Source organism: Macrotis lagotis, chromosome 4 (genome assembly GCF_037893015.1).
Source record: "Macrotis lagotis isolate mMagLag1 chromosome 4, bilby.v1.9.chrom.fasta, whole genome shotgun sequence".
In the NCBI taxonomy this organism is placed as follows: Eukaryota; Metazoa; Chordata; class Mammalia; order Peramelemorphia; family Peramelidae; genus Macrotis; species Macrotis lagotis.
Window position 1 is genome coordinate 278,419,919 of NC_133661.1, and position 13,580 is coordinate 278,433,498.

The 13,580-nt window shown below is 36.4% G+C and overlaps 1 protein-coding gene across 1 annotated transcript in view; it reads right to left on the reverse strand.

The window, feature by feature from the left end:
- Positions 1–11,897: 11,897 nt before the first annotated feature.
- PPP1R36 (protein phosphatase 1 regulatory subunit 36) overlaps positions 11,898–13,580 on the reverse strand; it is a 31,730-nt gene continuing 30,047 nt past the window's right edge. Inside the window, 1 exon segment of the mRNA XM_074236139.1 lies at positions 11,898–12,216. Coding sequence (XP_074092240.1) covers positions 12,021–12,216 — 196 coding nt within the window. The 3' untranslated portion in view covers positions 11,898–12,020.

The window sequence follows — 13,580 nt, forward strand, 5'->3', positions numbered from 1 at the left end:
ACTAGTTTGGCCCAAATATCTTAAGCTTATTTAAATTCTGGAATTCATATGTTTATACTGTTACACCTTCTCTGCAGGCATTTCTTCTGTATTAATCAAAAGCAGATCAACAACAGATAGATGGATGCAAAGTTGGTGCAACTATAAATTTAAACCCATGTCCATTTTAGAGCAAATTCAAACAAAGAAAGCCAAGTAGGAAATAGAAATTTGAGGTGCTTAAGGGGAGCAGGGCTTGTAATGGGTGTGTGTGTGTGTGTGTGTGTGTGTGTGTGTGTGTGTGTGTGTATTCCATTCTGCCTCTCTCTCTCTCTCTCTCTTTTGTTTTTTCAAGGCAATGGGATTAAGTGACTTGCCCAAGGTCACTCAGCTAGGTAATTATTAATATTAAGGGTCTGAGGTTGGATTTGAACTCAGGTCCTCCTGACTCCAGGGCCAGTTCTCCATACCAATTAGCTGCCCTTCCATACTGCTTGTCACTTGCATAAAGTTTAGTTCATAATTTTGACAAGTATGGGATAGTTTGGTGGTCAGTCCCAACAAGTTCTACTTTTGCTAACAAAAATTACTGGGATTACTACTATGAGTCCTACCATCCACCACCACCACCACTACCTGCAAGTACTATTACTACTACTACTACTACTACTACTACTACTACTACTACTACTACTACTACTACTACTACTACTACCACCACCACCATACTACCTACAAGTACTATTACTACTACCACCACAATCTCTACCACTATCTCTACCATCACTATCATCTCCACCACTGCAGCTGCTACTGCTGCTACTGCCTCTACTGATACTATTCCTACTATCATTTATATAGTAACCTATATAAGATTTTAATTATGTTGTTTGGATTTTAAAACATCCCTGTGTGATAAATAGTCCAAGTAGATGAAGAGCATGAGTCATTTGAATAGTCCTCAAATCACTGTATAAATTTGTATATGCAGGTTGGGGATTTGATCTCTGACCAAACTTCCCCCTTATCTCAATTCATAAATCTCAGAATGCAATCACAAGGTGTTTAACTGAAAAGATGCAACCTTCTCTGATGATCCCTTTAAGAAATAGGAACTCCTTTCTCTGATTTAAATTTTAAAAATTAATGGATACAGTCATATTAGATGATCAAAAATTTGTAAGTCATTTGTTCAGTTTTAAATAAAGTCCTAGGGGGCTTTGAAGAGAAGTTCAGTCTCCTCCCCAAATTGCTTCTGAACCTGTATAAACAGTTCTCATTTATCTAAATACCCATTATGCAAATTCGACTTTACTAAAGAATTCTGAAAGAAATCAACATTCTCCCCCTCCCCACAAATGCGTTGGTTTCATTTATATACTGTGCTCTTTCTCCATCCTTTTCCCTCTGATAGGCACTAGGGTCTCTCCACCTCAAACCCCCTCCAAGAAAAAGACCCTAAAAAAGCCACTCCAAATGAAAGCAGAATGGAAGATGGGAGAGACTTCTAGCGCTAGCCCATCAAAGATAGTCATGGAGAGAAAAGACAAAGATCCAGAGTCAGAGGGAAGACAGAGGAGAGACAGAGAAAGAGACAGAGAAGAGAGAGACAAATAGAGATAGAAAAAGACAAAGAAATTGAGATGTAGAGACAAAAAGAGACAAGGAAGAGAGAAAAACCTTTGGTTTAGGCTGCTGATAAATATAGGGCTATTTGTTCCCCTTTTCACAGTATCTGCTCATTTATAGCAGATACTTGCTCAGACTACAATAAAAAAAATCAACATTCTTTATCAGGGGATAAAACCCCTTCATAAAAGTGCAAAAAACAAATAAAAATATTTTTGATTGATACTTTATTTTTTCAATTATATGATATGAAAAATTTTCAACATTTATCCACTTGCATATTTATTAGTTACATTTTCTTCTATCCTTCCTTCCTCCCCCCAGCAGCTGTCTAGTGAATGTTGTATATGTACACTTGTGTTTAACATGTTTACATATTAATCTTTTTGTGTATAATAAATTAGGACTAAGGGAAAAGAAAGAAAACCATAGGATATAAAGGAAAAACATAAAAGAAATTATTTAAAAAGTGAACATAGTGTTCATTCAGATTCTGTGGGGATTTTTTTGGTTTTGTTTCTTTTTTTTTCAAAATGGATGTGAATGGCATTGTTCATAATATATCTCCTGGGGTTGTCCTAGCTCTCTGAACTTCTGAGAGGAACTGCGTCATAGTTGATCAATTCCTAATGTTGTTGTTAATTTGTATAATGTTCTTTTGGTTCTGTTCTCTTCAATCTGCGACAGTTTGTGCAATTTCTTCCATGCCTCTCTAAAGTCCAACCATTCATGGTTTCTTATGGAACAATAGAACTCCATAAATTCATATACCAAAACTTTTTCAGTCATTCCTCAATTAACGGGCATCCCCTCAATTTCCAATTCTTTGCTACTACAAAAAGAACTGCTATAAATATTTTGGAACATGTGAGACTTTTTCCATTTTTTATGATTTCTTTTGTATAAAGACCTATAATTGGTAATTCTGGATCAAAAGGTGTGATCACTCTTATTGTTCTTTGGGCATAGTTCCATATTGCTCTCCAGAATGGCTGGATTAATTCAACAGGTCTATCAATAGTGCATTAATGTTCCAATCTTTCCACAACTTCTGCAACATTGTTTTCCCTTTTTGTCATCCTAGTCAATTTGATAGGTGTGAGGTGGTATCTCAGAGTTGTTTTAATTTGCATTTCTCTAATCAACAATGATTTGAACATTTTTATATGATTATATATAGCATTAATGAACTGCCTGTTCATATCTTTTGACCATTTATCAATTGGAGAATGGCTTGTAATCTTTTTTTTAGTTTTTTTTTTCTTTCAAGGCAATGGGGTTAAGTGGCTTGCCCAAGGCCACACAGCTAGGTAATTATTAAGTGTCTGAGACCTGATTTGAACCCAGGTACACCAGACTCCATGGCCAGTGCTTTATACACTGCGCCACCTAGCTGCCCAAATGTCTTATAATCTTATAATTATAATTCAATTCTCTATTTTAGAAATGAGACCCTTATGAGAATCCCTAACTGTGAAAATTCTTTCCCAGTTCTCTGAAAAACATACAAAAATTAAGGGTAATACCAATTCCTCAAATAGCAGTGAGGAGAGGGAGACATGTGTAGAGGCAGCTAGGTGGTACAGTAGAATTCTGGACCTGGACAAAGAAGACCTGAGTTCAAATCCAACATCAGATACTTATTATTAGTTCTGTGACCCAGGTCAAATCATTTAATAGCTATTTGCCTCAAATTCCTTATCTGGGGGGGACATGATAGTCCCTATTTCACAGGGTTGTTGTGAGATTAAATGAGATGATTGTAAAGTATTATGGTAACTATTCACTCAATGGGACAACACATTCTGGTCATGTAGGAAACTCCTTACACTGAGTGGGGTGAGGAGGAGTGGCTCAGTGAGGCAGTCAAGGTTACAACATGATTATATTCAGTTTGGGACAGCAGCATCCTTGCCTTGCAACCAACCAGCTGGCACTATTGCCCCCAAGCTTCTATTCTCTCCAGGTTTTTAAAAGTTCCTATGTTTCCTCCATCCCATCTGGCTTCTGTCTCCCATGACCCTCCTATCTTTGTTTCCAACTGACACTTCCTCTCAGAACCCTCATAATTTAGTACTTAAATTACTTCTATATATTTTGATATATATTTGTGGAGTCATGTCTGACTCTTCAGGACCCCATTTGGGATTTTCTTGGCAAAAATACTGGAGTAGTTTGCCACTTCTTTCTCCAGCTCATTTTACAAAGGAGGAACTGAGGCAAACAGAGTGAAGTGACATGCCCAGGGTCACACAACTAGATCTAGCGTCACACTCAGGTCTTCCTCTAGGCTTGATATGCTATCCATTGTACCATCTGCCACTTAGATGCCAGGTTCTTATATTTATTTTTGTAATCAATCCCTCTCCTCCCTTTCTTCTTCCAAAGTTTTTAAAAAAACTTTCTTATAACAAAGAAAATAATTTCTGCAAAACTAACCAATATGTCAAATGAGAGTATATTAACAATATTCCACAGGTGAAGTCCCTCAACTCTTTGAAGTACATTCTTCAGGATTAAACTTAGTCATAATTACAGTGTGTTCTATTTCAATTTGATTTTGTCCTTTCCATTTATATCCAGTGTTGTGGTTGCTATTTATCTTCTTTTCCTGTCCTACTTTCTTCACTTTGCATGATGTATTTGAGAGCCTTGTTTCTATCTCTGATCTTCTTGAGGATATACCTAGAAGTGGAATCTCTGGGTCAGAGGATATGGACACACTTTTGTCGTTTTCCAAATAATTAAGTATATACTTTCATGATTTATTCCAACTAGTCTCACCAATAAGACTGTAAACTTTATGAAAATAAGGAACATTATTTATATATAATTCATAACTGAACATACAGCACTAAATAAAGATTTGACTGATCAATGGAAAATTCAAGCTGAAGGATTTTTATCATTATAGTTATTAGGTGGTGCCCATCTTCTCATTTGTTTTGTAGAAAGTGAATTAGTAGGCATGGTTTCTACCCTCTAGAAGACCATAGTTTAAAATGGACATGTTGTCCCAACCAGTCATCAGGGATCTAGAAATATTGGAAAAGTACATCATTTAGGAAAATATAAATAATATAGCAACATAATGTATAAACTGAGGAGTAGGTATATATGACTAAATTGGGAATGAACAGGTGTTGTGTATTTCAAATGGAAAGAGAATTGAGAACTTAGCTTAATTGAAAACAGCAGCATAAACCACAACGTTTTTAGAGGAAACATTGGTGGAGAATGGGGGCAATTATAATTATGAGCAATATAATGATTTTAGTCATCTGAGGTCTCTAGGAAGTTGTCCTAATGCTTGTCTCTCCATTTTCATGGTTCCTATCTTTTGGAGAATGGGATGTCACTTCAGGACACTTTTCTACTCTTATCGGTCTATGGAATGGAATGGAATTGGCAACAACAGAGAGTATAGGGAACTTCATAGGAATCATGATATGGCTATACCAAGACTGGCCTTAGGTTGAGTAAAGAGAAAAAGGAAAAAGGATTTCTCTATTTTATTGGTGGGAAGGAATGGAGAAAATATGATCACAATGACCATGGAACCAAAAGCCTTTAGTCAACTGCTTCTGAACACAATTGAAAACAACTTATCTCTCTACTAATGAACAAAAAAAAAAAACAGGGAAAAATCCAATGTATTCCATTTCACAATCTTGAGATCAACCTACTGTCAAATACATAGTTAAATCTTCTTTCTCCTCTTGATTTTCTTAGCTCTGGAGGTGACACCACCTTTATTCGAGATAACTAGGCTTATAAATCCAGTGTGATCTCTGATTCTTCCATCTCCCTCACCCCAACCTGCCCGCACTCTGATCAGTTGTCAAGACCTATTGATTATGCCTCTGAAATAGTAATTAGGAATCCATTCCTCTTTTCCATTCCAACTTCCTCCATTTTGGGTTCCCAGTTCTTCTCCCCTAGACTACTATAATAGTTTTCTAATAAGTTGTCTCTCCAAAATTAGTGATCTCTTAATGACCTTTTCCCAATTCTCATCCTTCTTGATTTCTCTTGACTTTCCCTTTTCTCCTCTACATTCTTTTTTCTCTAGATTTTTATGAAAAGGCTCTCTCTTGGTTCTCCTTCCTACCTATGTGAACATTCCTTTCCATCTCCTTTATTGGATCTTCATTTAGGTGACCCCCCCAAGGCTCTGCTTTGGGTTCTCTTAAGGTCTTCCTCTCTACTATTTTTCTTGGTGATCTCTTTAGATCCCATGGATTAAATTATTTCTGTGTAGATGATTCTCAGATCTATTTTCCAACCTTGTCTGGTAAGGTCCAGTCTCTCATCTCAATAAACATTTATTAAGCACCTATTCTCTGCCAGAGATCAGATAGGTGACAGTGGACAGAGCACTGACCCTGGAGTCAAGAGGACCCGAGTTCAAATTTGACCAGATACTTGACTCTTACTATCTATGTGACCTTGGTAAAGTCACAACCCTAAATGCCTCACATCCAAGGTCATCTCATGTGCTTGTCATGACATAACCTCCCCCAATGCCATGATCTTCAAGAATGAAGGACAAACAACAACATTCTTTTTGAGGTACTGTGCCAAATGAAAGGGATATGAAGCACAAAGACCAATTTAAGATGACTTTAAAGGATTTATAATGAAAAATGCTATCTCCAGAAAAAGAATTGATGATGTTGGAATGCAGATCAAAGCACACTTTTAAAAACTATTATTTTTCTTGGGCTTGTTTTATTGGGGTCTTTTCTTTCACAAACATAGCTAATATGGAAATAAGTTTTGCATGACTGTACATGTATGTTCTGTATCAAATTCCTTTCCTTCTCAAGGAGAGAGGAGGGAAGGGAGGAAGACAGAATTTAGAACTCTAAAATTTTAAAACAGTTTAAAATTGTTATATGCAATTTGGAAAAATGAACTATAAAATTAAAAAAAAAATATCATTCCCCAGCCCACAATCAATCAAAGGAAGGCAATGCATGAAAGGAAACTGAAAATTGGGGGGAAGGGATAGAAAAGGCTTACCAGAGGGTACTAGGTACCTAGACATGAAATTTAGAAGAATCAAAAATCAAATGAAACAGTGATAGGAAATGGGGAGTTGACTGGAAATTCTGAGCCTTCTATAAAAAGAGGCTTCTGGAGAGTTTTTTTGCTCTGTCTTCTAGCTAGCCCTCCTCACAGGGGAGAGGTCACTGCAGCTACTCAGAAGTTTACTTGCTCCTGGCCTCTGAGACCCCAAAACTAAAGCAATTCCATGATGTAAGATTTCTGGTGATGAACTTATCCTGGAGGAAAGCATATTCATGGAGTTGAAGCTAAGCAAAGAGAATAGCTAATGCCCAGTTGGACATTTTGAACAAGGTGTCCTATAGATATTTAAAAACCAAACATTCTTTCCCCCCAAACCTCCCTTCCAAACTTCCCTATTATTCCCTTTCTAGTTACCCAGGTTTAAAACCTTCAGTGTCATATTCAATTCCTCACTCTTACCCAAGCTGCTTCCAAGTCCTATCCATTTTATCTTTGTAAAACCTCTTGTACATACCTCCTTCTTTTGTCTGATGCTGACACCACTTTGGTGAGGGCTCTTTTCCTCAAGCCTTGGTTATTTTAAGTCTTCTGGATGGTTTCCATGCCCCAAGTCTCTCCCTACTCCAGTCCATCCTCCACTCAACTCTCAACTAGCTCTCCCTAAAGTCTGATCACATCACAGTCAGCCCCCCTCCTCATTCAATAAACTGAGTCTCTGGGTCTCTACCTCCCTTGGGATAGATACAAAATCATCTGACTTTTTTAAAGACCTTCATAACTTGATCCCTTTACACCTTTCCAGTCTTTTTAGATGTTATTCCCCCTTTCCAGGTACTCTGCAATTCAGGTTCACTTAATTCCTTGCTGTTCTTGGACCTTAACAAACCTCTTAGTGACTTCCCTTTGCAATAATTTCCAATTTATCCTATCTATATTTTGCTTGTACATAGTTGTTCATATATTGTCTCCCTGAATAGACTTTGAGCTCCTTGAGGACCAGGTATTATTTTTCTTCCTTGTTTTCTTAGCACTTAGCACAGTTCCTAAAACATAATGGTTAGTTGTCTGGATTTGACTTTATTAGAAAACTTGCCATGTTGTTTTCATTGAATGCCCCTCCCACTTCCTACAAATTCTTAGCATGTTATTCAAGACCCTCCATAATTTGGTCTTCTACATTTCCAACCTTATTTCATATTCTTCCTTACACTATACAAATTCAGAGCCTCTTCCATACAATGTTATACTTCTTGTGCCCAATCAGCCATAGTCAAACATACTATTCCCTGACTCCAAATTGTGATATCATTGGTCTTTGAAAATGAAGAATGACCACCACCACCAATTCTCCAACCAAATTGACCTACTCCATGTCCCCTAAGGGCATCTTTTTTCTGATTCTGGGGACTGGAGGTAGATCTTGGAAACTGGAGTACAGAAGTCCTGAGTTCAAATTTGTCCTCAGATGCTTACTAGCTGTATGACTGGAAAAGTCACTTAACCTCTATTTACCTCAGTCTTCTGATCCATCAAAAGCGGATTATTGTTGAGAATCAAATAATTGTAAAGTGATTAACAGAAGAGTTGTCAAATAATATTATATAAATGCTATTATCATTATTATCCTTTCAACTGACATTCTCCCCCCCATTGAATCCCAGTCTTTTGCTCTACTCTTTGCAATATTATTTTAATTTAAATTATATTTATCTGCAGATCATTTTGTCCCTATTAATTGGTTTAATTATCCAATCATATCTGACTTTTTGTGACCCCATGGGCCATAGCACACCAGGTATATCTATCCTTCAATATCTTGACATTTGTCCAAGTGCATTTTCATTGTTTCCATGACATTTTCCATCTCATTCTCTGCAAACTCCTTTTGTCTTTCCCAACATCAAGATATTTTCCAGTGAGTCCTGTTTTCTCCTTATGTGATCAGAGTATTTCAGTTTCAGCTTCAGTATTTGACCTTTCAAGAAATAGCCTGAATTAATTTAAGTGTTGACTGGTCTCTTTGCTGCCCAAGGGACTATCAAAAGTCTTTTCTAGAACCACAATTCAGAAGCATGGATTCTGTAGCATTCTGCTTTCCTTATAAACTCTGAGTCATTGCTACTGAGAAACCATAGTTTCCACCATACAAACCTTTCTCTACAAGGTGATTTAGTATGTCATTTGCCAGAGTTTTTTCAAAGAGCAAGGTTTCTTTTAATTTTATGGCTACAGCTGCCATCTGCAGTGATCTTTGAGCCTAAGAATATAAAATCTGAAACTATTTCCATTTTTTCTTCCCTATATTTGCCAGGAAGTGAAAGAACCAGTTGCTCCTACTAATTATAAACCCATTAGGGACAGAAGCCATCCCTTTTTTATGTTTATATCTTCTTAATCACTTAACTCAAAGCAGGAATAATAGGCTATATATACATGCTTTTCTTACTAGAATGAAAGCTCTTTTGGGACCTAGAACTCAATTTTTTTTTAATCTTTGTATTCTCAGGCCTATCATAATGTAGATGGCTTAGAAATGCAAGTGGAATTTAATTTGTAATAAAAATGAGCTTTTCTTAGAATTCTTTGGCTTAAGGCAATCAAGCCTCACAATTCCTAAACTTTATGAAATGTCCAAATAATATCTGTGTGCTGAGGAGGTAGCTAATGGGAGCTGGACTTGAAGGCATGGCAATTTGAGATCAAAATATCCTTAATATTCTACTAGCTTTGTGACCCCAGGAAACTCATTTAACCGCTTATCTGCCTTATTTCCTTTTCTATAAAAATGGGGAAAAAATGTCACCAGCCCTGGAGTCAGGTTCAAATCCAGATTCAGACACTTAATAATTACCTAGATGTATGGCCTTGGGCAAGCCACTTAACCCCATTGCCTTGTAAAAACTAAAAAAAATAAAAATGTCACCTACCTACAAGGGTGGTTTTGAGGAGATATCTGTAAAGCACTTGGGAAATCTTAAAATGCTGTATGTAAAATATTAAATATGTCACAGTACATTCAAGGTCAAATCCCATTACAAAAACACCAATTACAACCCAAATCTCTGAATAAACAAAAAGCTCTGGCAGATGGACCAGTTTTTAATTGTTTTAGTCATATTTGATTCTTCATGACCCCATTTGGGGTTTTCTTGGCCAAGACACTGGAGTGATTCATTATTTCTTTCTCCAGCTCATTTTACAGATGAGGAAACTGAGGCACAAGGTAAAATGACTTCTCAGGGTCATACAGCTAGCAAGTGTCTGAGACTGATTTTGAACACAGGGAGAAAGGTCTTCCTGACTTCAGACCCAGCACACTATCCATATGGTCACCAGCAACCCTAGATAATAAATACTTGTCTTATTTTCAAGAAATATTCTCTATTCTGGAATAACAGGGTCAGTTTTGGGATTCTTTCATCTTAGAGGTTAAACTGGGGAAATGCATCTAGGCTAGTCTGTAATCCTGAATTCTAATTTGTTTTGTGAAGTTTTGGTATAAATTCGCTGGCACTATTTCCCTACCTACTTTTGCTAACTCATAAGTTCATAAATCTGGTTTGAGAAGGGATCTTAAAGGAAACTGAGGTCAGAGAGAAGCTAAGTGCCCTTAGGTTAAGATCAAGATCATATAGTTCATAAATGAAAGAGTAAGGATATGAACTATGGTCTTATGATTCCAATTTCAGTGCTCTTTTCATTGCATTAAACTGTCTGACCTTCTAAAATCCATTTCCAGTATAAAAAGTCTCTTTTAGAGCAGTAATCAGCAGTCTGTATTCCAATTAGTGATCCTTAAAAAAAAATCTAATCTCAGTATTGAATGCAGTTAATTTAATACAACAGATTGGTATTGTTTTTGGAGCTATAGAAAAGAAGTACATTACCATTAAATGATTAAAATATGACTCCAAACTGCCTTTCCTGACACACATTCCTACATTCTCCTTCCTTAAATGACTTTTTGGAAAACTTACGTAGGGGTGTGTGCTCATAGGTGGTTTGTCGTGTTTTTTGCCCATACTGGATATGTGTTTCCACACAGATTTTAAAGCTATGGCTAGAAGATAGACAAGACTAGATGTCTCTGGAATCTCTCTTTCCCCCACCTCCACCCCTTTTCCAAGGGAAAATTTAGATTCCTGACAAGAAGCAGGAGATGTCTGCTGGGTGCTCTGCTCTTCTCAGAAAGAGGAGGATAACCAGTTAGAATTATTTAAATAATATTAAATCATTATTTAAATATTGTTAGTGTTGAGGAAAACAGTATTTGCCTAGTGTCTCATGGCTTGTGTATGTGACTGAATTTGACCTCAGATCTTCCTTTAGGCTTGGCCTGAGCCACCCAACTGCCTCCTATTGTTAGTCTAAAGGGTAAAAAACTTTTAGATTCAACCTGTATTTTTTATTTCTATCCCATGGGGAAAGAATGCTGTGAACTATATATCCAAGGTTTGATTCCTTGAAACCAGTTAAACAATGAGCACATTTAGCAAACAGCAAAAGAACTCATTTACCCAAATTAAGAGAGAAATCAGAGAAAGGAGACCATGTAACACACAATACACCTGCTTAGGAAAGTTAAGGGGCTTCAAGGCCCAGTTCAAATGGTACCTCTTCCATAAAGTCTTCTCTTCATCTGAATTCCCATAAAGCTTTGCTTAAGCCTATTTTGTCACTTTTCTACATTGTTACCTTTTATTATCCTTCTCCAAATTCATGTCTTCTTATCCCCAGTGAATTGTAAGTTTTTTGAGGGCAGACACTATTATCTTTTATACCTTTTCGCAAGTACTTTACTTGTAATAGATGTGAGACATTTAATGATTCAATGAAATATATTTCAAGGCTTTAAATTGAATGACATTTATTTCATCCACAAAACAATTACTTCAACCAAAGATATAAACTAGAGAAATACTTTTATTATTTAAAAATTAGTCTATTTTAATGTATTTTAATAATTCAACCATTTTGTTCAAAAGAAAAAATAAAATATATCATTCAAAAGAAATTACTGTGAAACAATAAAACTGCCCTTATCATTAAATTGATCAAACTTCCAAGCATTTTACTCTAAATAATCACAAAATAATTTGAAAGTCAATAAACAACTTATAAAATTCTTGAAACATAGTATTAAATAAGGCCATCTCAATTGCCCTCTGAAATTTTTCCCTAGTTCTTCAAGTCAAAAATTTGCTTTCTTCTCTGGCACACTCTCATAAGTACTACCTAGGAATATCCTAGTGAGGTTTAAATTTTTTTTTTTAAATCTGATTACCAAAATAATTAGGCAACATCAGAATCACATGCTTGAAGTTAGTAATTAAGATAGTCTATTTCTACTGGAATTGAATTATAGAAAGAAACAGCAGTTATTTTATCAATAATCCTAGAGAACCTATTGCTTTCATAGCTAACTCTAAGGTCTGTTGAACCTTGACATTATTTTCATTTAAGAGGGAAGCATTTCTCTTTGAAGGCTCTGGGATCTGTACGATCTGTTCTTGTTCATTGGGGAGGAGGGTAGTAGTGTTGAACAGACTTCGAGGTTCTCCCAGGATGCCAACTCTGTGTGGAAAGATTGATTGTTAGAGGGAAGCTTAAACTGCATAGCAGAGAACTGAGGTTTTTCAACACAAAAAATAATCTCATTTCAGTAATCTACTGCAAAGAACTTGTAGAGAAGATCAATCACAATAATTTTTACAATAGTTTCCCATATTTCCTAGTAATGTCATAAATATACATAGCACATCATTTTAAATCAGTTTGAAATCTAAGGAAACTCAAATACATTGGTAGCAGTATTAAGGGGATACAGTGGAGTAGAGGTCACATTCCTTCAATCATTCTTCATTTTACTACTAACCCACTCATTTCCCCAGAATAAATATACCTTCTCCTTGATTGGATTATAGTATTAAGGCAGGTGGAGGGGGGGAGTAGCTAGGTGGCACAGTGGATAGGCAATGACCCTGGAAGTTGGAAGATTCATCCTTCTGAGTTCAAATCTAATCTTAGATACTTCTTAGCCATTAAACTATAGGATCACTTAATCCTGTTTATCTGTTTGCTCATCTGTAAAATGAACTGGAAAAGTTAATGACAATCCACTCCTGCATCTTTGCCAAGAAAATTTCATGAGGAATCAGAAAGAACTGAATTATCAACAGTAGTCTAACATCTTTTTGTTAGCGCCGAGCTTTCCCTTCTCCAGTTCCACGGAGATTCCATAGTTAACAGAAACTGGGTTCCTCTTCTAGCCAGTGAACTGATTTTTAGCATGGCCTATCACCATTCTTTATCCTACTTTGCTGTTTCTTTACTGATTTACGTAAGGGACATTGTAATGGAAGCCCAATGCATGGCTATATTTTTACAGTCAGTTTAATATCTCATTATCCTGCCCCTTTTCTCTGATCTCCTCTGTGAAAGATCAGTCCTTTTTTAATGTGCACTATGAATCAAATTCAAATTTTTCTTTAAAACTTTTTGCCTTCAACCTGATGTCTTTGTTGCTGATTCAGTCATGTCTGGCTCTTCATGACAACATTTAGAAATTTTCCTGTAAAGAGACTGGAGTGGTTTGCTATTTCACCCCTCCAGCTCATATTACAGATGAGGAAACTGAGGCAAAGTTAAGTGACTTGCCAAGAGTCACATAGCAAGTTAAATGTCTGAGATCCGATTTGAATTCAGAAAGACCATCTTCCTGACTCCAGACCCAGCACTCTATATGCTGCACCACCTCATTGTCTCACTTTGTAGCTCAAACTAGTTTCTTTCAGGTCAATGAATCCAGGCTGACAAGTATTGCTATATGTTCTGTAGAGGTCTTGGCAAGAATTCTGCTCCTCAGTCCTCAAATAACATTTGTTTTGCAGCTCTCTCTTTTTTTAAAGATTTTATTTATTTTGAGTTTTACAATTCCC